At 46.8% G+C, this 23,925-nt stretch overlaps 2 protein-coding genes across 5 annotated transcripts in view; both read right to left on the bottom strand.

The window, feature by feature from the left end:
• The window catches only part of LOC140918414 (uncharacterized), a 51,275-nt gene extending 44,407 nt beyond the window's left edge, over positions 1–6,868 (bottom strand). The window contains exon 1 of the mRNA XM_073362761.1: positions 6,792–6,868. The gene's annotated coding sequence lies outside the window, so the exon portion shown is untranslated. The remainder of the gene's footprint in view (positions 1–6,791) is intronic.
• A 190-nt stretch (positions 6,869–7,058) lies between these two features.
• The window catches only part of SLX4 (SLX4 structure-specific endonuclease subunit), a 36,587-nt gene continuing 19,720 nt past the window's right edge, over positions 7,059–23,925 (bottom strand). For 3 of the 4 annotated variants that reach the window (XM_073362751.1, XM_073362752.1, XM_073362754.1), the window contains 8 exons: positions 22,830–23,052; positions 20,427–20,515; positions 16,933–17,079; positions 14,615–14,784; positions 10,466–12,975; positions 8,874–8,976; positions 8,077–8,577; positions 7,059–7,392 (listed from right to left, as the gene is read on the bottom strand). In XM_073362751.1, the coding sequence (XP_073218852.1) occupies positions 7,059–7,392; positions 8,077–8,577; positions 8,874–8,976; positions 10,466–12,975; positions 14,615–14,784; positions 16,933–17,079; positions 20,427–20,515; positions 22,830–23,052 (4,077 nt within the window). The remainder of the gene's footprint in view (positions 7,393–8,076; positions 8,578–8,873; positions 8,977–10,465; positions 12,976–14,614; positions 14,785–16,932; positions 17,080–20,426; positions 20,516–22,829; positions 23,053–23,925) is intronic. The other variant, XM_073362753.1, reaches the window with a different exon arrangement.

Here is a 23,925-nt window from a genome sequence, read left to right on the forward strand (position 1 = left end):
AGAAATCTGTGTCCATGTCCTGATCACTCACGGGACCGCGCTGACGTCGCCTCCTCGCCCGGTATCGCGTTGCCATGTTCTGGTGCTGCATATACTGCTGGATAATGCGTGTGGTGGTTGATGTGCTCCTAATTGCCAAAATGAGCTCAGCGGCCTCCATGCTTGCCTTGGTATGGCGTCCGCACAGAAAGAAGGCGCGGAACGATTGTCTGCCGTTGCTCTGACGGAGGGAGGGGCGACTGACGACACGGCTTACAGGGTTGGCTAAAATCAACAAAGGGTGTGCCTGTACATCAAGGAGTATTTCAGGCAGGACTGCACGGAGGGTTCCAATAAGAAATGGTGCACCAAAGTTATCGTTGTTATTGGAACAAGGAGGTTAGCCTGGCCTCTGATTGATACATGGCTAGATTAACCTCACTGCGCCTTCTCTGTGAGTGACTGCAGTGTGATCTAGAGAGGGGAGGAGGAAAATGAGTACAAAACAAATCTGGTCTATTTCTTGTTGTGACCCACTCCATCTATCCTTTACATCTTTGGCTGGCAGCAGACAAAAAAGGCGCGAAATGATTGTCTGCCCTTGCTTTCACGGGGGGAGGGAGGGTGGGAACGGGGTCCTGACGATATGTACCCAGAACCACCCGCGACAATGTTTTAGCCCCATCAGGCATTGGGATATCAACCCAGAATTCCAATGGGCAGCGGAGACTGCGGGAACTGTGGGATAGCTACCCACAGTGCAACGCTCCAGAAGTCGACGCTTGCCTCGGTACTGTGGAAGCGCTCCGCCGAGTTAATGCACTTAATGCACTTAGAGCATTTTCTGTGGGGACACACACACTCGAATATATAAAACCGATTTCAAAAAAACCGACTTCTATAAATTCGACCTAATTTCGTAGTGTAGACATACCCTGAAGCAGGGACTCAGAATATTGTTTATAAACAGAGTGATTAACAGGTGATTAAGATAGGTTTTTTCCTAAAGTTAAAGGATCTGTTCCAAGCTTGGTGAACTGTAAAAAGTAAAAAGAAAAGGATGACTTGTGGCACCTTAGAGACTAACCAATTTATTTGAGCATAAGCTTTCGTGAGCTACAGCTCAACGTGAGCTGTAGCTCACGAAAGCTTGTGCTCAAATAAATTGGTTAGTCTCTAAAGTGCCACAAGTACTCCTTTTCTTTGTGCGGATACAGACTAACATGGCTGCCACTCTGAAACCTGTAAAAAGTAAGTAGCCTAAGGCTTTGTCTACACTGCACTTTCGTTGGTAAAAGTTTTGTGGTTCAGGGGTGTGAAAAAAAGCACATATCTCCAAATGACAAAAGTTTTACCGATGAAAAGTGCCAGTGTGGACAGCGCTTTGTTGGCGGGAGATGCTCTCCCTCTGACAAGGCTACCACCGCTCGTTGGGGGTGGATTTATTTTGTGGGTGGGAGAGCTCTTGCCTGCCGACAAAGAGTGGCTACACTGCACATCTTTTAGCGGCAGGGCTGTAGCGACAGTGTAGACATAACCTAAATGATAGAAAATAATTGTAGATTTTTCTACAATTGTTTCAACTGTTATATTCACGAGGTTGTAACAAAGTTACTAATACCTTTCTTTGAGAAGGTAACTGATTTTTTTAGCCAAAGGAAAGGCAGCAGATCTAATCTACCTGGATGTCAGTAAGGCATTTGATACAGTTCCACATGAGACATTGTTAAATTGGAGAAGATGGGGTTTAATATGAGACCGGAAAGGTGTATAAGGAACTGGTTAAGGAGGAGACTACAAGAGATCATGCTGAAAGGTGAACTCTCAGGCTAGAGGGAGGTTACTAGTGGAGTTCCTTAGGGATGAGTCTTGGGACCAACCTTATTTAACATGAAGAAAAGGAGTACTTGTGGCACCTTAGAGACTAACCAATTTATTTGAGCATGATGCATCCGATGAAGTGAGCTGTAGCTCACGAAAGCTCATGCTCAAATAAATTGGTTAGTCTCTAAGGTGCCACAAGTACTCCTTTTCTTTTTGCGAATACAGACTAACACGGCTGTTACTCTGAAACCTTATTTAACATGTTTATTACTGACCTTGGCACAAAAAGTGGGTGTGCGCTAATAAAATTTGCAGATGACACAAACTTGGAGGACATTGCCAATACTGAGGAGGACTGGAATATCATACGAGAAGATCTGGATGACCTTTTAAACTGGAATAATAGAAATGGGATATTTAATAATGCAAAGTACAAGGTCATGCATTTCGGGACTAACAACAAGAATTTTTGCTATTAAGCTGGAGACTTATCAGTTGGAAGTGACAGAGGAGGAAAAACAGCTAGGTGTATCGGTTGATCAGAGGATAACTATGAGCCATCAATGTGATGTGGTGGTGAAAGAGGCTAATGCGGTCATATGATACATCAGACAAGGTATTTCCAGTAGAGACAGTGAAGAGTTAGTACCATTATACAAGGCACTAGTGAGACTCATCTGGAGTACTGTGTGCAGTTCTGGTCTCCCATGTTTAAGAAAGATGAATTCAAACTGGAACAGGTCCAGAGAAGGGCTACTAAGATGATCTGAGGAAAGGAAAACCTGTCTTATGAGAAGATACTCAAACAGCTTGGCTTGTTTTGTATAACCAATAGACGGCTGAGGGGAGCTATGATTACTCTGTATAAATACACCAGAGGGCTAAATACTAGGGAGGGAGCAGAGTTATTTAAGGTAAGCATCAAGGTGGACCCCAGAACAAATACATATAAACTGGCCATCAACAAGTTTAGGCTTGAAATTAGGTGAAGGTTTCTAACCATCAGAGGAGTGAAGTTTGGAGCAGTGCGGGCAAAAAAACCTAACCGGCTTCAAGGCTGAGCTTGATAAGTTTATGGAGGGGCTGGTATGACAGGACTGCCTATAATGGCATGTGGCCCATCGGCAACTGCCGGTAGCAAAAATCCCCACTGGCTGGAGACGGGACACTAGATGGGGAGGGCTCTGAGTTACTACAGAGAATTCTTTCCCAGTTGTCTCCCTGGTGGGTCTTGCCCACATGCTCAGGGTCTAACTGATCACTATATTAGGAATCAGGAAGGAATTACCCCCCGGTCAGATTGACAGAGACCAGGGTTTTTTTTAACCATCTTCTGCAACACAGGGCCCAGGTCACTTGCAGGTTTAAACTAGTGTAAATGGTGGATTCTCTGTAACTTGAAATCTTTAAATCATGATTTGAGGCCTTCAGTAACTCACTGAGAGGTTAGGGGGTCTATTACAGGAGTGAGTGGGTGAGATTCTATGGCCTGTGATGTGCAGGAGGTCAGACGAGATGAGCACAATGGTCCAGGCTGATTTTAGTAAGAGTATCTGAGTAAGAAGATACAATTTTAAACCTATCCAGTGACCCTCAAGTGACTTGCCACAAGATGTCAGAACATGATAGTATTAGAGCTGAGTGGGCCTAATATTTATTTATTTTTCTTTCTTAATATAGAAATTAGATATAATGCGCCTGCCAGATATTTCTAAGTTATCTGCAAAAACACTAGAGTTTTCAGTTGCCTAAGTAGCCCCTGGAATTACTGTTAAAGTTGTGCCCCTCCCCATCTGAAATGGCGCCCCTGCAGGCACAGAATTTGTTGTCGCCCCCGGCCACACACAGCCCCATTGGCCTGACTGGAGCCGCCCTCCCAAATATAGACATCAAACTACGTCCATGGTTATTAGCTAGTGCTGAGAACTGTGGGCAAACTGCAAATACTTTGCATTCATCGTATAGCGTGCAGGTGAACATTTCTGTGCAAGCAAGTCCCTATGCACAGAGAGGGCCATGTCGAGGTGATTTACAGAGGGAGGTCACTAGAACAGTCTTCCGCGTTGCTATACTAATGTGACTGCTTGGGGGACAATTCTTGTAGCTGTTTATTCCAGGAACATCCACATTGACTGTTTTGCTTTACTGAGTTGTTACACTAGTCTGACACCCCGTCAGCACGGATGGTGGCCTAACATGCATCCACCCTTCCCCACAAATCCTACAGGAAGGGAGAGAAACGCAGGCATCAGGCAGGTGAAGCTGCCTTTCCCTTTCTGTTGGCATAGAGCTGAGCAGTTAGCAGGCATGTGGGGAAGGAGGCCCTGTGAGCCTTACATGATGAAGAAATAAGAGTCTCAGCCCGTCCCAGTACCTGACCAAACCAGAGGAGGGAGGACAAGGGTAATAAATCAGCTGACGTGGGGGCCAGGTCAATGATGTGCACATCTGAATGGCTAATTTCTAAGTCACACCGCAGCTGTATGTGTCCTCTTCACCTCCCTTCCCATCTCACCCTGTGCAGGGCTTTGACAGGGTGAAGGAGGAGAGAGGATACATGAGAGTGGAGGAAGAGGGAGGAGAGGTGGGGTGCCTGAAGAGAAGGAAGAGCCAGGGAGATGGAGATGTAGTAGCAGCTCCAGAGCATCAAACTGGCTGCAGCAGTCAACCTGGTGCACAGCCACCGTGACTCACAGAAATGCCTGGGGTCCATGAGCGTCCAGCAGCTGGGCACTCCACTTCCGGCCTCCCCTCCTCCAGTTCCACCTACCACCAACCCACTTTCAGTGCCCAGCAGATTGGATTCCTCCCGCAGTTTTTCCTAGCATTGCCTCTGATCCTGGCAGATGGAGACTCCTTCTCCAGCCCTGCCCTTGGCTCCCCGTATCAGATGGATTTGCTTGCCTTCCTCAGTCCTCTCCATATAACAAGGCCAGACTCCCATTTGGTGCTGCAGCAGCTCTCCAGCCTCCTGCTCCCCTCAGTAACCTGACTCCTCCCTCTTCCTCCAACTCCTTGTCAGGATCTTTAGCCAGCATGAGAGGCACACTAGTTGCTGGGATGCCCCTGCAGCTCCAAGGCTGGGCCCAAGATTTTAAACAATAAATTGCCTACAAGCCTTTTACTTGATTCTACCTGTTAACAAAGTTTACAGCTGAAGGTTCTTACAATTTTTATTGCACATAATGTACATCCAATAAAAAACACACTATACTGTATCAAAAATTTAAAAAAAACAGACATTCTTATGCTACAGAAATACCAACACTGGTTTTGAGGAGCTTGGCTTCTTTTTTTTACAAAGTGAGGCCATCATCAATTCACAACTCCCAAGGCTGGAAAGAGTCAGCACATCTCTGAAGATTAAATAAACAGAAGTCAATTCTCTAGGATCCACGATTTCCCTGTTGCAAATTTAGCAAAGCACCTGGCAGCAGTCCAGTTTGGAAACTAGATTATGTAGCAAGGTGTGGTTAGGTGAGGAATGAGTACGAGGCTCTGAAGGTGTCCAGTGGTCACTGCAACAGAACTGTGGGGGTCTCCTTTAAAAAAACGGGGGGGGGGGGTAGCAGTGGAAATTGTCCAAGCCCAGGCCACATGGCAACTTGACAGGAGTTCCAGTACGACTTGTAGTTCTCAGAAAATAGAGTCGACAGTATCTTTAACAAAGAGGTCTAGCCCTACAGATTCCAGTACGCAATGCTCTACCTCAGTCCAAGCAGTCAAAACACACCACTGCATCTTGGGACCTGTAGCCTCTGAGGTCCTTATCACTGTATTAAATATAAGAGGGCTGCAGGACTCCTGGTACCCATCTCAAATCTGTAGAATAAGAGTGTTTGTAGATTGTATGTAAACAGTATCTCTTCCTTGCATTCTCCACAACACAGCTGTTACCAGTAAGTTACCTTTTCAATACAGTAAGTAACATTCTGCATTTCTGTATCACTTTCTTCCATTCTGAGCCATTCAAAATGCTTTCCAAAGGTGGGCAGCCCTCATTCCCCTCTTCTACAGGTGAAGCACAGAGAAATTAAGGCTCAGACTTTCAAAGCAGCCATTCATTTTGGGTGCCCAACATCAAACACCAGTGGACAATTTCAGAGGTGCTCAATACCCGGTACCATCAACTGAAGTCAGTGGGATCTGCTGGTGCTCAGTATTTGCTGAAAAACCAAGCCCTAAGTGTCCACTGTTAGGCACACAACAAATGAAGCAACCAAAATTTGAGTCCACTTGCCAAAAATCACAAAGTGAGCCAGGAACAGAAGCTAGGTCTCCTGAACTACCCACTAGACAATGTTACCACCACAACACTCCCTGTCCCTACCCCTCAATCTGTAGAGTGAAATCTCAAACTGAATAAACAGACTGAAAAAACAATGTGGTCCCAAAGACAAACCTGAACATCTGGCTGTTCTCACTGCTTTACACATCAGGGCAAAGTGACTTGTTTCCTGCTAGTGTGGTGAGGTAGGCAGGTCTGTTTCTATTCTAGGACAGAACAATCCAGGGGGATTTGACCTGCTTCCTTCCACGGCCAGCACGGCCTATGAAACTCTTACCATTCAGGCAGGACCTTATGTTCCAACACTGATGCACTCAGTGAGGAGCTTGGGAGTAGCACCCTCTGTCAGGCACTTAGAAGAAGTTCTGCCTCTAGAAGCAGCAGTTAGAAGCAAGGCTGAAATAAAATCTATTTGAAAAGAGGAAGGCAAGAGGGGAGGACAAGAGGAGAGGAAACAACTGAACAGGAAAAGGCAGAGGAGGACAGATAAAAGGAAGTGGAATGGAAGGGGAAAAGATGACAGAAAAGGCAAAAGGAAACTGATGGCTAAAGAACTAGGAAAACAGGCAGAGGGATCATATTAACCGTATGCTGAAACTCCAGCATAACTGGTAGTGGCCTTGGTGTCCAGAGATCCGGCAGGCACTCTTTCAGCAGGGAGTGGGATGGATAGTGCTGAAAGCATGTAGGGTCTCTGCACCTCTAAAGCAGAGTGACTGGGGACAGATGCTTCCCTCACAGTTCCAAGCCATTCGAGCACGTCCGGGAGCAATGTTCTGACTGAAAAACCAGCAGCATAAGCACATGTGTGCAGCAGATTCTACCGGGGCAGGGAGAATGTTTAGTAGCAAAACAGAAGAGCAATTCTTGAAGAAGCTCTGACACGGAACAAGGGGAAGAGTTTTAGAGCCTGCAGTGGGGAAGTGTGAATGCACCAAGGCAGCAGGGAAGGGAGAGGAGGCTCCAGTCAGTATCGTTTGCATCCCTTTTTCTTGCCCCCACGTTGCTGCTGCTTCTCTTTCCGTGCCCCAGCCGTGGTAAAGGTGATACAGTGAGCGTCCAAAAAGTCCAGCAGTTTTCCCAGCGCAATCTTAATGCCATTCTGCTTCAGCTCTGCCTGCAGCCCAGTCAGCTCAAAGGGCTGGTAAAGGAGGATCTTCTGGTACAGGCCGGGGTTTGAATGGATGTAGCGTCTCACTGCCTCCAGCTTATCTGCCTCTCGGGCTGCAGCCTGAGATGCTGGGAACTCCTCGTCCTCTTCAGATGTAAGCACACCTGTCTCAAACTCATTGGAAGAAGAACTGAAAATGAGAGAGAGGAGAGATCAATTAAATGCCAATGATCATGGACCAACAGGGAACATGGTGGAGTTATAGATTAAACGCCCTTGTGTGGCCCTCCCTAGTGCTATGAATTCTCTAACATTTTAGGTCTCATGAAAATAACTGTCTGATGGGACAGGCAGCGTGGGCAAGCGTTCAGTGAACTTCCATTCTCAGCTCTGCCAATACCCCTCCTGCTTTACCGGCAGCATCTCCCGCTATTCCAGGCTTGGCCCCCTCATACATAGCTGTGCTGGTGCTCCTCACACCTGACTAGCACTACCTGCTTCTATTCTACTCTTGGACTCCTTATGCACAGCTCTGTTACCGCACCTCCTGTGACCAGCAGGGACCCCTGCTATTCCAGTTCTGGGCCTCCATTCAGCTCTGCCAGTGCTTCTCACTTTTGACCTACAGAGCCCAGACATCCCAGGCGTGGGCCTTTACCAAGCTCAGAATATCAGATATGCCAAACTACGGTTTTGTGATTGACAAGAGATCACTAGGAATTAAACTGAAACCCCCCCCAAAAAGGATATGTGGGTGACCTAAGCCAAGGACAAAGGACAGGGCTTCTCAACTTTGCAGGAGAGCTGAGGTGTCTCCCCCACACCCCTGGACCACACCGGTAATGAGGTTTTCCTTGCGGTTTCAGTCCCTTACCTCTGTGACCCAAAGGAGTTGTCACTTCCAGCTGCTGAAGCAGCTGCAGACTCCTGAGATGCTGAGAGGACCTGTCCATCAGCACTGCCCACCAGAGAATCTTTAACTGGAGATGTAGCTGGAGATAAAGTAGCTCCCTTTAGCCCTCTGGCTCCTCCTGGGTGGCCTTTAGTTTCAGCTGTTTTCTTAGTCCTCAGATAGCCTGTTGTAGAGGGGCCCGTTGAGCTGTCAGCATCACCACTGCCCAGAACTGGCAGGGGAGGGACCGAAACCCCCAGCTGCTGCTCGCCCCCTACACTGGAGGCCTTGGAATTCTCTTCTCTCAGTTCAATCAAGTCCGGTTGGGGTTGGCTGGGGTGCTTGGCAGTGGCTTTCCGTAAGGGTGGTTGGGAGGATGGGATCTCATCCTCCGAGTCAGAGGACATGATCTGATGAGTATACTGGAATATCTCCTTCAACTTTAACACCATCTGCCGTTTTGGGAGAGGACGGACTCCAAATCTAAAATACAAAGGTGACACTTTAGTTAAGCAGTATGGTAAACTTAGGCTGATGTGGTGACGCCCCATCTTTGTGGCGTCGCAGCATGGGTGGAGGAATTGAAGGCTCCAGTCCCACATGAAGTCTGCAGTCCAGCCATCACTACTAACTGGGTCTCAAGCAACATTTACTGGAATGCCATCAAATGTTTCTCTCTTGCTGAAAAGGGGCTTCTCTGTCAAGCTACTTCCCTGCAGATATCTGCACATTAAGAAACTGGCCTTGCTCTCCAAGGTGCTAATGGAGGCAACACTAACCTGTTTAGTTCCTTCTTCAGCTCTGGGGTCTCCATGATGGAGTAAGCTGGTACTGGTGTTATGGGAACTCTGGGGGGCTGGTTTCTCTTGTGACAGGCCGGGTCTGCAGCAAAATGAAATTACAATGAGAATAAATATATCAACATGGAGGGTCCTGGGACTGGCTGATGATTTCTAGTCTTTGTGAGAGATAATACAAAGACACATAATAGTAATATCTAGGGCATCATTTTCCCCCAAAAGATCCCACAGCCCTTTACCAGCTATCTTATGTTCATTTTAGACAGAGCTGTGAAAATTTTGGGGGAGGTTTTGGTGGACTCAAGTCGGCCTTTTATTGTTTTATTTTTACTCACTTTACCTAAGAAAACAGTTTAATTTAAAAGAAAGGACAAATTTTGGACCCAAAGTCCCTATGCAGTAAGGACAGGCACCTTTTGCCAGTTAACAAAAGGTTGTGTTATTGAACTTTGTAAAGAGACCACGGCTGGCATGAGCCAAGTCTGTAGCACAGGAGGGTGAAATTCAGAGGAGAGGGGCTGTTGTTCCAGAGGTAAACAAATGGGTCTTACCTCTCTGGAGAGTAGAGTTTGGTCTAGAACACTGAGCTGGGTCTAAAGCAAAATTAGTTTGTTGGCCACTTCCTAATCCCTTACTGTGAAACTATCACCCAAAATAGCATGACTAATTAACACTATGAGATCCTGGACAGAAGGAGCTACATCAGTCTACAGAGATTTAAAAACTGTAATCAAATAAGCTCTCCAGCAATGCAGAGAGGCAAGTGTCAGGTCACGTGTATAGATATTTAAGCTGAAGCACAGAGATGTGAAGTTGCTGCCCAAATCACACAGTGAGTCGGTGTCAGAGATGGGAAGAGCCCAACCTCCCGCTCATATCCATAGTTCATACTATTTCCCCATTCACAGGTCAAGATTTGGGTGTATTATGAGAGCCTCTGGGAAGGGGCCCAGAACTGGGGCTGCAGGTCAGGACTGAGGGGCACTGTCTGAGCTTTAAAGGAAAGCTTGCATGACGCCCATCTGCAGGCTGCCTAGAGCTTGCCAGTGCTATAAATCTCCCAATTTCTTGAGTGCCACATTCATATGCGTAAAAAGAAAGACAACTGCAACTGCTCTACTGACAAAGTAGCTGGTCTGAAGGCCTCACGTGCTGTTAACGGAAGGGTCACACAGTGTTTGAACAGTAAGGATCATACTGATACCAAACCATACCCACAGCAGCCAAGCATCCAGTAGGATTTAGATAAAAAACCCACCTGTATTGTGACCTTGATATCGCTCACTGCAGAAACCTCCCTGAGGAATGGGACTCATGAAACAAACAATGTGAATGAAACACAAAAACACTTTTTCTATTCCAATAATACTGAGTGTCAGGTGGAACCCCCTACCTAGCAACGAGGAACTGTGAAGGTGACACTACCTCTTTGGCACCTGGCCTTGAAAATCATGTCAGACCAGCAGGCGAACCACCTGAACACAACAAGGTGAACTACAGACAGAGTGACAAGTTCAAATGAAAACAGCACAATTCATTGCAATGTTTCTAGGATTCATACAAGTACTTACCAGGAGTCTTTAGGGGCTGGGTATTCTGGGCAGCTGCTGCAGCTGACACCCTCTGTGTGAGAGGAAGAATCTCGGGGACTTCATCTTCATCCCACTCATCACAGACTTTCGAGTTCAAAAAACGTAGCCTATTGCTCACTGAAGAATGTGCCTCAATAGGACTCTCTTCATGACAGAGCAAGGTCTTTCTATTACCAACAGGATTTCCTCGAAGAGGAGTGCTACCTGTAATTTCCAGGGCTCTGGTTGGACTCTTCCATTGGTCGTGCTGAAAGCCACTTTCTCCGTGGATGAGACTGCTGGTATTTGCCCAGTCCACCCCCTCAAGCACCTTGTTGTTATCTTTGATTGGTGACAGATGTTCGACACTCCAGCAGTCGTCATCAACTGGAATTGGTGGCTCATCACCAAGCAGGAAGCTGCCACTTGAATGGAGCAGAGCCACCTCCTTTTCCTCCTCACTGTCCTCTACCTCAACCACACTAATGTCTGTTTTATTCTCCAAAGACAGCTCACGGCATGGAAGGCCTTGTTTGGGTGAAGACAGGTTTTCTGAAGACTTCTCTTTCACACGAACACAGGCAGGTGAGAGTGGAGCTGGAGAAACTCGCAGAGAATCCTTCCAAAAGTGACCTAAAGGGCTTCCAGGAGAGGTTTTTTTGCTGACTGAGGAGTACTCTGTAAGCAAATGTTTTTGTGAGGAAGTTGCAAGTAACAGATCTGAAGTTATCTCTGGAATCTTCATAGCTTCCCCAGCTTGTTTATGGTCACTATTATTTACCAATAAAGCTTTAGTCCTGTGCTTAGACCCTTGACTCCTGAAACAACTCAAACTTGTTGCCTGGGTCTGTGTTGAGCAGTTCCTGCTTCTGGTAAGAAGAGGTGTGTCTGGCACCAACCATGAGGTGTCCATGTTAGAGCTCTCCTCATGGCTCAAATTCAGTCTGCTATCAATACAGGTCCCAACCTGGTTGTTAAGAGACATCTTTCCTGACAGCTTTACAGCATTCTCACTGTGCACCTTGTCTTGACTTCCTAGTGACACTTGAAATGGTCTCTGGTGTATTGCAATGTCAGCAACTGAAACAGGTCCAGAGTTTGGTACCTCGTGCTCTTGCTCCACTTTCTTACAGTTACAATCCAATCGCCTGGAGATTTCCATTTCCCTCAGGGAAGGTTCAGAATCTGATTTCTCCTTCATTTGTTCTAACTCCATTTCTTCATCAGAATCCAGCAAAAGAATAACTTCAGCCTCTTGGTTCACATGAGAAGCAGTATTCTGAGTTGTGAGGACCAACGATGAGCAAGTTGGGACATGTTTTTGCTTTTTTAAATCAATGCAGGGAGACTTTGCTGGAGAAAGTGTGTTCTTTATGATCTTCTCAAGTCCTGAATCATCATTCCGTTCGCTGGCTTTTTGGAAGGATGCACCATCAGACTGAAAGAGTCCTTTATTTTGCTTTTGCTTTGGTGCTGATACAGGAGAAATTTCTGTGGATACTCTGGAAAATGTCCTATTTGATTCTGGAGACATAGGTGATGAACCAACAGCTGGCAAAACTGGTGAGGAAGGGTTGATAAGAGGACTGCTACACAAATCACTCCTAACTGACAGGAGGTCTTTCTGTGACTGATGGTGAACAGGTGGATTATTAACCTCAACAGGTGTTCCACTGGAAATCTCTCCTGACTCTTTGTTGGCTTCATTTAGTGGAGAAGGCTCACAACGTTCCCCTTGGGTTGCGGAAAACATGGGATCATAACTTTTACTGAGGTCAGCATCATTGTGTTGGCAACTAGGGAACAGTTTTTCCCAGGCATCATCCTCTTCTTCACCTTGTGAAATCTGAGAGAATCTAGAAACCTTCACTACTTTGGGCATTCTCCGACAGCCCTCTCTTTCATCAGAGGCTCCACCATGGGAAGCCGAAACGTCACCACACTCACAAGGCTTACCCTGCAAGTGCACAGGCGCAATTCGTGTAATGCTCATGTTCTCACTCCTACTTATACCTAGGATTTTCTTTTCTTGCCCAGGTGATTCACAGCTGGATCTTCCCAGGCCAAAATTTTCCTTCCATTCTTTAATCTTGCTGCTTGTTGAGGGAGATTCACACACCACCACCTCTTCATCCTCAGTCTGTCGGTTCACATTTTGGGCCTCCTCTGTTTCACTGTAAGTGCATCTGCCTGTGCCTTCCTCCACCTCTGCTTCATCTCGAACAATCTTTCGCTGAGTGGCAACAAACTCATAAATTTCCTCCAGTTCCTGCTCATCCACTTTCTCATTGTCTTCCTCTTCCTGGTCTTCAGGTTTCAGCAAAGCTACTTCTTCCTCATCTTCATCTATCCACATTGACCTCAAGAGCTCCTGGAAGTTCTCAGCTCTGTTCTCACAATTCTCTTCTTCCCCCACGGAGAAAAGTTCATCTCCTGAGTCTACCCCAGCATGCTCCTCCTTCTCCCCAGGGCTGTTTCCACATATAGAAATCAGTTCACTCACACCAAACCTGCAATGATACAATGGAAGGTTATTGTTTTTCCTCCGCCAGTTAGCTGGTTCACCAGCATCCTCAGCAGATTTCCTTACAAGAATCATGTGTCTCATTTCCATTAGGTGCATCAGCTCAAACCTAACTTTATTATTCAGAATCCCCTTTCCCAGCTGATACCCGAAAGCACTAGTCCCACTCCTTAAAGCTTATATTTAAAGGTAAAAGACTTTACATGGCTGGAATTAAAATTCCTAGCACCGCAGACAAAATCAAGAGGCAAACCAAGAGCCCTCCCAAGGAGCAGGACCATTATGATTACACTTCTTGTGTTTCTGCCTCCATCATGGACTCCTTTGCTAAGAAGGCTCTGATGTCTGAGCAGCTTCTCCCTGAAAGAGAAGCTAGTAGGCTCAGTATAGCACCCCTCAAAGCAGAGAACATTTAATGCTCTCAAGGGTCTAAATTTGCCACACTGCAAAAAGGGGCAGAAGGTCAGGTATCAAGGACAGAGCCTCAGTCAAACTGATAGGCTTAGAAAATATGCTTGATACATTCCATCAATCGGACATACAACATCCATGCAAACTCATCAGCCTTGCTGTAGCTACATTGCAACTCCAACCCACAGTCTGCTCTGTTTCCACCTATCTCTCCTGCCGCTCACTAGGCATAAGAACTAGGGCCTGGTTTGTGAATGTGTCCTTGCAAATTAGATGCAGTTTCCTTAGCGGGACACAATCAATTTGAAATTTACTCAGTCAAAAGGTCAAGTTTTACACCTTCCCTGTGTCCATTTTTGTGGTTTTAGAATCATACTTTTTTCCCGTTTTTAAAAATCTGTTTCTGTCTCACTACTGCGAAGGAATATACAAACGTCAGGGGAAACTGACTGACTAGTTGTTGGTACGGAGGAAAGTACCATGAATGCACAGAAAATATAGAATATGTTTTTCTTTCACTTCTTTCACTCCGAGTCATTAGGTGTTAATTGTAAAACTAACAGGTCCACATTTTCAGAGGGGTGATTTTTAAGTTGACAGAATCCCTTGAATCTGTCTGTTTTTTAAGGATTATTTCTGAAGTGCACTTAGAGTCACGAAATGACAGTAAGGCTGATAGCGCAAGGTAGTGTTACACACAGTATTGATCTTCTCTCAGCAGGTCTTCTGGGGATTAACTAACTATACTTAGTGAAGTGCTTAGTATGTCTTTCATCTGAGGTTCTCTAACTATTATTAGATCGCCACCAGCAGCAACAACAGAGACCATGGAATCAAATGCTGCTGAGGACACTTGGGACAGAATGGAATGGCTTGTTCTCCCCCAGACTATAATGGGCCTGTGCTGACAGGTGTAACTTGGCAGATACACCCAGTGGGAAGATGAGGGGAGTGACACTTTTGTGACAATGGTCACACTGGAAACGTACACAGAGAACTAAAAAGTTAGTTGTAGCCACTCAGGCCAGGAATGAAGATGGCAGGCTAGATGTGTGCAGGAAAACTGTAAAACACTGACCATCTGAACTGAAAGGACTTCACCTAAACCAATGCAGCCTGGGGGAGTCACCTCTGCAGAAACTTGGGTGTAAATTCCCAGGCTGGGACCCTAAATAAATCTCACTGTGTAAGTGACTAGACAGCAGCATACACACCTGATGGCAAGAGCTCCCACATCAGAGAGCACCTCGGCAGGGATACTGGTATCAGCTGCATAAAGGTACTGCAGAAATGCACGGGCTGCCTCGACCGTCACTTCACTCAGCAGCACTCGACGGGTCTGCAAATTCCCATCCTCTTCCACTAAGAAACCTTCACCGTGAACCTGAGAGTGAAAAGAATCAAACAGCCAAAGCAGGGTCATTTGTCAGCAAGAGAGGGGCGCAGGGGGATCAGCCCCAGAATGCCCACAGCAGATCAGACCTTTCATCCACCAAATCCTCATCTGGACTCTGGCAGTAGTCAGTACCTGAGACTTCAGAGGAAAGCTAAAAAAGTCAAAGACGCAATGCTCTTTATGGGGGCGGGGGAGTGTTCCTCCTAACCCCTACAGCCATATGATCCTTCTGTATAACTGCCACACATCAGTCATAACCTTATCCAGCCCCTTTCTAAATCCAGTACCTTCCAGAGCAGTGAACTGCATAGGCTGACTATATGCTGGATAAAGAAAAGTTTCCTTGGATTGGTTCTAAATTTACCAATCATGGGTTGCATTGAGCAGCCTCTTGCTTTCCAGTTATGGGACAGCACAGAAAGGAGGGACTGATCAGCTTTTCCCATATCCTTCGCAACCTGAATCATACCCGCTGCACCCACATGGATCCACCCTGCTCCCCTCTCTTGCTGGGATGCTTCCACCCTGTCCACCCCTAGCATCTACTGCAGTATCTGAGATTCTCTCTTATGGTACTGAATGTCACCCAAAAGCTACATCTAACACTTAGAGCTAGGGCTGTGATTCCCAGCTTGTGCAGAAATACTCACGCTAGCTCTTATTGAGCTAGCATGCTAAAACAGCAGTGTAGTTGCAGTAGCAAGGGTAGCAGTGAGTGGAAGCATGGGCCAGCTGCCCGAGTAAAAACCCTCTCAGACCCCACAGACTTGTACTCTTGGCCGCTAGCCGTGCTGCTGCTCACCACCACCCACGGTACTATGACTACACTACTATATTTAGTGCACTAGCTCCTCAAGAGCTAGCATGAGTTTGCCTATGCAAGCTGGGAATCAATCCCCCAACTCCAAGTGTAGAAATAGCCAAACAGAAAACACAGGCTCCCAGTTGCTTCTGATTCCTCTGTTAACTCCCGGTGGCTCAAGATCTCTGAAAATTGCAAGACCTGGCTCTTACAACACGCCCCTGGCCAACAGAGAGACTAAATGGAAAACACCACACTGCAGAAAAGGGAAACGATCCACACAGAAGGGATTAAACACATCACGTAGGGGACGGATCCTACAACCATTATGCACACAAGTAGTTCCTATGCACACAAGTAATTAATGAGGACTACTCAGGTAAGAAAGGGTTGCAGGGTTGGGCTATGGATCAGTGATGTTGGGAGTGTGCATGGGGCTAAACCATGACCTCAGTCTCCTAACTCCATTTACAAAGGGGTCTCAGGGCGTACAGGTGCCTCTGAGTTAACAACATTTAAGGAAACTCAAAATGTGTTCAGATGCTGGTGGCAGCTCTTGGTACTACGACCTAGGGTTCAGATCCTAGACTCAGGGCCCGTCACACTGCACTGGTGGGATGCTATTGAGGATGTATTGTGGGCTGCTCGACTGCACACCCTGCTGGGGAGCGTGAGGAGCATTTCACTGTCCTTGGTGAGAAGTTCTGTTCAGCACTGTTAGCGCAATGGCAACTGTGGGAGGAGAGGCCTTGTACAGGGAAATGGTTTCTACTCTGGGGGACGGGTGGAGACCGACCCTCATAAAGGTCACGCACAGGCATAGCTAGACTCTCCACAGTCTAGTCCCTGGATTTCATGTGTCACCCAAGCTCAGCTCTAGGAGAAGGGCATGACAGATGTACCCATCAGGACACACTAGCCTAGGCTTGTGTGGGGTGGGAGGCTATGGAAATCCAGAGGGCAAACATATAGTTAGATAGATACCCTCCCATATAAACTGCTGGCAGATTGCTGCGTCTACCATCCCCCTCACTCCTTCAAGCAAACTGCCACGCACTCTCTTTGACAACACCACAGGACTCTTGCTACCTGCCTGCGGGGAGGGGCGGGTGGCTGCAATTCACAGCTGGGTCAGAAGTGTCTTCTGCACCAGGCTTTAGCACCTGCTCCTGACTCTGAAGCAGTACTCTCTGTAGAGACTGGAGCCAATCCCCTCCTAGTTAGGAGGAGAGTACCGCATGGCAGCTGCGCCCAGAGACAGCAGCACTGCCAGAAGGAAGAGGAAGGCAGCACAGCAAACAAATGCAAAAGCAAACACCTCCAGCCATACTTACGACTTCAGTCAGCTGTGGGCACCGTGCATAAAGCACAAACATATGAGCATAAAGGACTTCCCCACTGTCTACCTGGAACTGGACATCACTTAGATGGGGGTTGTTGACCATTCCACTGAAATCGACAGCCAGCGACCTGAGTGAGGACTAGAACAAAGAAGGAAGGAGAGAGAAAAACGCTGTAATTCATTTCCCTAACAAAGGCAGAGGGGATAACCCAATTTGTCAGTGCTGCTGTACTCTGGGCCCAGGTTTGGATGGATTTAGCTTTCCCCCTTGTGATGATTCATGTCCTCGATTAAATTTCACTTCTAAGCCAACAATAATGAATTTCAGAAGCAACTAGTATCAAGCTTTCCCTTCGGAGTTACTACCCTGCAGTTGGAGTCATGCCTCCTGCTGAGCTTTGTTACCCTGCCTGTTCTGGCAGACAGGACAATTTTAGTGAGACTTCAGTTTAACTGGCCTTAAACACACTGGGCCAAATTCTCTGCAGACATAGCGGCAAACAGCTGCATTTACTCCAGCAGAGAATTTGACCCACAGGCTGACTGCAGTGTGGGTAAGCAGTGCTCACTGGGATGTACTCAGCATCTAAGCCAAACTTGGGAGGTGAGGCTGGAGCAGACTTCTGAAATTGTTCTGACTGGTACTGCAGCTAGAAACAAAGTCATGCCATGAGGTGCACCTATCCCCAACCAATGCAACAAGCATATCAACACAGGGCCTTCCCAAGCGACATCAGCATGCTAATTTATAGCACCTCTCTGGTTGCAATGTCTACCTGGAATTATTTTAACTGAATGCAGAATAATGGGAAAGGGCACAAAGGAAAGTGGAAGACTCAGGGACTGCATCATGGGATACAGAGCCTTTTCTTCTCTAGTTCATTGTAGTCTGGCTCACACTGATCTGAGCTGAGCGATGTCACCATCTAACTGGGTGTTCCATGGCTTGTGTTCTCACTCCGTTTCCCAATGGATAGGTACACTGGGTGGGATTTTCAAAAGTGCTTAAGTGACCTTAGGCGTTTGTCCAGTCACTCAGGCACTTTTGAAAATCCTACTCACTTGTCATTAAAAACACCCCTACTATTAGCAGAAATAGGGTCCCTCGCTGGCAGGCTGAAGAGGGCAGACATGGAGACTGAGTTCCCTCACATGGCTTGTGATGGTGCCCCGGGTCAGGACTGGGGCACACTGCCAGGGCATCACGTGAGGGAAACTTGCCCTGCCACCTCCTGTGCTGCACCTGTTCTGAGGCTAGAGAATTTCAGTACCCAGGCTGCCAAACCAGTGCTTTTCACTAGCATGAAATTCAAAGGAAAAGAAAACAGCGTATGGTCCATTTCTCCTTTAGGAGCTTTGGAACTGCCCCAGATAGTCAGATCTTTAAGAGACTGAATCCAACTAGTCTGATATCTGGCCACCAGACACCGCCTGTTCTTTGAAGGAAAGTGAAAATCCTCATCTTGTCAGTTGTACACTGGAGGGGCTTCCCCCACCCAACTAGGAATCAGCTTACACTTGAAGCACTGGTCACAGACCGGGTACATTTTTAACCTGTAGTAGCTTGAGGAACTGCCAATGTTATTCCTATAGACATCTGCGCGAGATGCAGCTCCATCTGCAACAACACAGCTCTTTAATTTATTTTAGCAGTTTCTGTATTCTGCAGCGGACTGTGGAAACCAACATTTGATTTGACACAGTACGTGCTCATGGGCGGCTGATACTACATAGTACTGAACTATCAGTGCACATCCTAAACAGTCTTCCTGGACTTGCTAGGTTGGCTAGAGAAGGCTTCATGGGTCTGGGCAGCAACGTGGAGGAAGGGGGAAGACAGGAAGCAGAGGCTGGAAACCAATCAGATGTTTCTCGCTGTCTTATTCTTGGCAAGATGTTCCCTTACAATGCCATCGAACCAAACACACTGGTGCCACATTCCGGGCAGGGAGCCAAGATCGGCTCTCCTGCTGCAGCTAAAATCATGAATGAGGAAAAGGGAAATGAATTCACACTAGAAACCTTCTCCTGGCTGTACAGTAGCCTGGCAAAAGTGAGTGGCTGGGTCTCAATCCAGTTCTGAGTGGACAGCTGTTCACATCACAGAACCCACACACTGCTCCTAGCAGCATCAACAGCAAGGCCAAGTTCTGCAATATGCCACAGAACTGAACTGCCGCATAAAACAGAAAAGGCTCTGGCGTGAGGCACAGAGGCTGAGCAGTGTGAGGAAGCCTGAGCTCCTCTGTCTTTGCTCTAATTCCGGGCACATAGAGAACTGGATCTTCAAGGATTTTTTGATCGCCCCAAAGGATCACAGTCTCAGACTGGAACTTCTGCTGGAGTTTCTGCAGCGAGAACCTCAGGCTGAGAAGTGGGGCTCCCAAACCCGCAACAGATTACATGCCAGAGCTTACCACTGACCCCTAAGAGACTGGACTCCTTTCAGAAGTCTCTTAATGCTATCAGCCAAAAACAAAAGTCTTCATCCTCAAGGATTCAAAATATATCTGGCCTGAAAATCCACAAGACGCCATGACATGTGCACCAGATAAATAAAGGATAACAAATTTCCACTACATAAAGTGGATGATCTTGATAACAAAGATAAGAATTAGAAACCTCTACAAAATTATACATATACTGCAAGTGTGGGAACTTGAGTATGATTCTGCAGGGCAAGGTCCCTGCATCTGGGGTTAAATGTGATCGATGAAGCATTACAGGCTTGATGGGAAACCCCCTGGGGATTGCATACCACTGCGCACCATGTGGGAGTGCAGAATCTGGCAGGCCGCAGCTCTCAAAGGACACTTCGACCCATCCAGCTATCTTCTCTGAAATGTGTTCACCTACGGACTCAGGGTACCACAGAAAGATTTTCTTGGAGAGTAATAATAGTGCTGAGCTCTTACAAAGTGCTTATCATCCATAGATCTCCCAGCATTCCATCCCATCTGCAGCTTCTTATGCCAGATGGCGTGAGTTCAGTGTAAATCAGCCTGACTCTGTAGGAACCCATCTCTTTATTTTTATTTATATAACTAGGTGCTGGATAGACAGATAAGAAGACATGGTTTTCTGCCCTGAAAAGCTTAGAAACTAAGTGCATTACCTCCTGTACACAAGGCACTTGTCTTTACACAAATCACCTGGATATTTACCTAATGTTCTCATAGTTTAGATCTTTCCATTTCCCTGTAGGACAAAGTCTTGGTCACATACACAGGCCTCTTTGTGGGCATTAGTGAGACACTGGGTGTGTTGACATCAGCTGCCTTTTCTGATGATCCCTACCACAGAAGGATGGGACCTCAGGGCACCTCTTCCTTTTCTACAGACAGGGATGTATTTTGTGTCACTCTCTAGGTATTTCTGCTCTTACATGAATTAATATGTATGCTTCACTGCCCTTCAACCCCTGAAATACACAACAGTAAAAATACAAAAAAAAATAAGAAGAACTAAACAAGGCTCAGTCCTTACTGTGTGAAGGCTGCCGCTCTGACACATTTTCACCTTGGATGGAGGGACAAAGCCACTAAGTGGAATGTCGCTGGCCACTGATTCTCCTCCTCAAGGAAGAAAATACAAATCAAAACTCAAACACAACCTCTGTGCAAGACAAGCTGCAACGTAAACATTCCTAATGGCACCTGTGCTTTGACAGATACCCCAAACTTGTGATGCCCCCCACTCACACGTGAACTAGTCCTGACATGTCAGCCTCCCTCTCCCTTACTTAACAGTGAGCCTCTGGGCTGGGCTGCTGATGTCTGAATCCCATTCGGCTGTGGGCGGCACCCACCTACCATGGATCCTGAGTGAATCTGAGACTGGGGTTTCAAAGTGTGGTGTGCAGAACAAAACGGGGAGTGGCGGAAGAAACCTAAGTCTGGAGAAACTGGTACAAGTTCATTAGCATCTATTTAATGCCTTTCATCTCAGAGGGCTCAAGCCAAAATACATATATGCATGAGAATTACTTCAATCACTAGCAAAGTGAAGTCCCCTCCAAAATGGACAATGGCTGCAGTTTAACATGCCCAGCAGTGCTACACAACAGGAAGTGAAGAATACTACACCCAGTTGAAAATGCAGAGATGGCACAATTTATTAACTGAGTTCTCCTTTATAGGGACACAGGAAATACATAATATAACCATTCCTGACAAGTGGCCAGATCCTCAGTTTTCAAGGGCCACTGTCAACTTGAAAATCACTTCACCCTCTGAAAATCTGGCACCTGCTGTTGTTCTAAGTAAAACCTTAGGGCAGCGGTCTCCAAACGATTTTGATCATGCACCCCATCAGTAAAAAATTTTTGAGCACGCACCCCCAATCTATGTATATTTATTTATGTATAAATTATATACATGTACTACTGTACTAATATATTGTGTAAATAATAAAACACACAAAAAACAGACATTAAAAAACGATGAGATAAAGATGAAATAAACAATATTTTTAAAATAATTTTTAATTTTATTTATTAACAGTACAAAAAACCTTTTTGCTCTCACTAAAAAAGTTATTATTAATAATAATATTTTTAGTGAGAGCAATGTGATTGAATGTGCTTTATTATTTTTGAAAACCTTGGTTTAACACTTTGTGATACAGCAGGCACTCAGGATGGGGTGCGGGGTCTGGGAGGGAGTTAGGGTGTGGGGGGGCTCTCAGGGTGGGGGTGCGGGAGGAGGCTCAGGGCTGGGGCAGGCAGGAAGTGCAGAGCAGGGGTGTGGGGGGTGTGCAGGTGGCTCTGTGCAGCGCAGCACCACCCCCATGGCCAAGATTCTGCGAGCTCCTCCCCGTCCCCCCCCCGTCCCCCCCAGCAGGCAGGGCCACCCAGAACACAGGGGCTTTAGGGGCTTCAGGGCTCTCGGGGACCCACAGTCCTGGCCTGCAGCTCTAAAGCCCCTTTCAGAATGTGGCCCTGAGAGCACGGGCCAGAGGACTCAGGGGCAGCCGTGCAGCCAGCGGCTGGAGAGAAGAGGCGCCTTCCCCTTCAAAGTGCCACTTCTCTCCAGCTGGCTTTGAAGGGGGAAGTGCCGCTTCTTTCCACCCACTGGCTGTGCGGTTGGCCCTGCTCCTCCACGGGCCAGGGGACTCAGGGCCACCCCCCCACCCTTTTTTTTTCCCCCTCCAGTGGTGCTCCTCCTGCTGCGCCCCCCAATTGATCGTCTTGCGCACCCCACTTTGGAGACCACTGCCTTAGGGGACTATAACTGTGAGATGAGAGGGAAAGAAATATTCTGTTTTCTGTTACAGTTCCCTTGTGTATGGTCAGCCTCACTATTTTGCTGATGGTCAGTTGCAATTCCTGGCTCACATTCCAGCATGACACCACTACTGTGCTCTGTTTTGGGAGAAGCTTACAAACATCACGGCCTTCCATGGACTCTGGAAGAGCGTGCTGCCAGTGTCCGCCAACAGACATGAGCAGGGAGGGGTGTGCATGGAAAGAAAAGGGGGAGGTGAGGAGGGCTGGGCCAGGTATTTTTAGCATTGCTCTTAGATGTGTCCAAAAGACCCTCCTGGGCATCAGCTGAAGAGCAGAAAAACACTTTTTAAGGCATTGTAAAAATAAAACTCAGGATATGCTGTTTAAAAGGGACTGTATACAAACTGGGATGTATGAAAAATAAGTCAGTTTAAAAAGTGTCACGTTGACAGTCTCCCAGGCTCGCACCTGCCGCAGAACAGTGCCCCATACACCATGCTTGGCACATTCATGATTCTGTGGGAAAAGTGCCACCTACTGAATCACCTTTATTATTTCCTGCAGCCTCTGGTCAAGCCTCTGCTATCCAAGTTTTGACCAGGCCCAGTTCTACTTAGCTGATGTGATTTGAGGGATCAGTTCACAGGGCTGCCAGAACTTACTCAGTTGCTTCACTGCCCCAGTGTGGTCAACGTCAATGTTCCACTGCGTGAGAGTAAGTCCTTCTCCAGCCAGCTCCACCAGGTCCTCCAGAGTCTGAACATCCTTCTGGCTGCAAGACAGAAACTGCTGCTCTCCATCAGGGTCTGCCTGGGGATCATCAGAAGTTCTGTTTCCAAGTCCCAAAGAAGCAGGATCAGGATGATTGCTGCTGGTCTGTAACTGCTGAGATAGTTGTGGTTGGTCAGATCTCACTGATGGCAAAATAGTCCCTGACTTATGACAGACAGACAGAAAGAACTGGTTCCTGTCTTGTGTGTTCATACGCTTGGGAATCACTCAGTGGCTGGACTACACTCTAGTTCAGTTTTAAAGCCCTAGTGTAAAGGTTAAACAGTCCCCAGATGCCGTTGCTACCTACAGAGGCAAATTTTCTTTGCATACGGAGAGGTCTATGGAGATAAGAGAACTCAAACCACCATCAGAAGCAAGCTGACTGCAATGGAGAATGTGAGAAGAGGGGTTTCCCTGGGAGTGTACCTGTGTGACAGCAGCTGCTAAGGAGGGAGGATGGATGGTAGAAGTAGTCCCACTCTAACAGCTGAACATTTCATTATGGCTGGAGCTCATGGCGACAGCTATGGCTAAGGCAGCCAATGGCTCCATTCTGAAGGGTCTTTTTGCAGTTACTTATAACTTAGAACTTTTACCTTCTGGGCTGAAATTTTCCAGGTTTGGTCTCTCCTTTAGGTTTTGTGGTGTTTGGGTCTCCCCTGCTATTTCAATGAAAATGGCTCAGCCATTTCAGAGAATGAAAATTATGAGGGAAAAATACACTCTTGCCATTATTTAAAATGGTTTGTAACCTGTTTTTGAACAGCTCTAGTGCCTCATCATTAGACACTTGAAATCTGGCACAGAAGTAGCTCTTAGGTCAGATGTGGGCCTTTGAGTCACCAACTGAAAAGCTGCTGGGATTTAACCAAATTATAAGAGTTGAAACAAGGTCCTTGCACATGCACACCACATTTCTTGTTTTCAAAAAGAATGTCCAACTATTCTTCTGGTGTCCATGAATAAGGAAGGCAGCAAAGGGAA

The sequence above is a fragment of the Lepidochelys kempii genome, chromosome 10 (assembly GCF_965140265.1).
Source record: "Lepidochelys kempii isolate rLepKem1 chromosome 10, rLepKem1.hap2, whole genome shotgun sequence".
Classification (NCBI taxonomy): Eukaryota; Metazoa; Chordata; order Testudines; family Cheloniidae; genus Lepidochelys; species Lepidochelys kempii.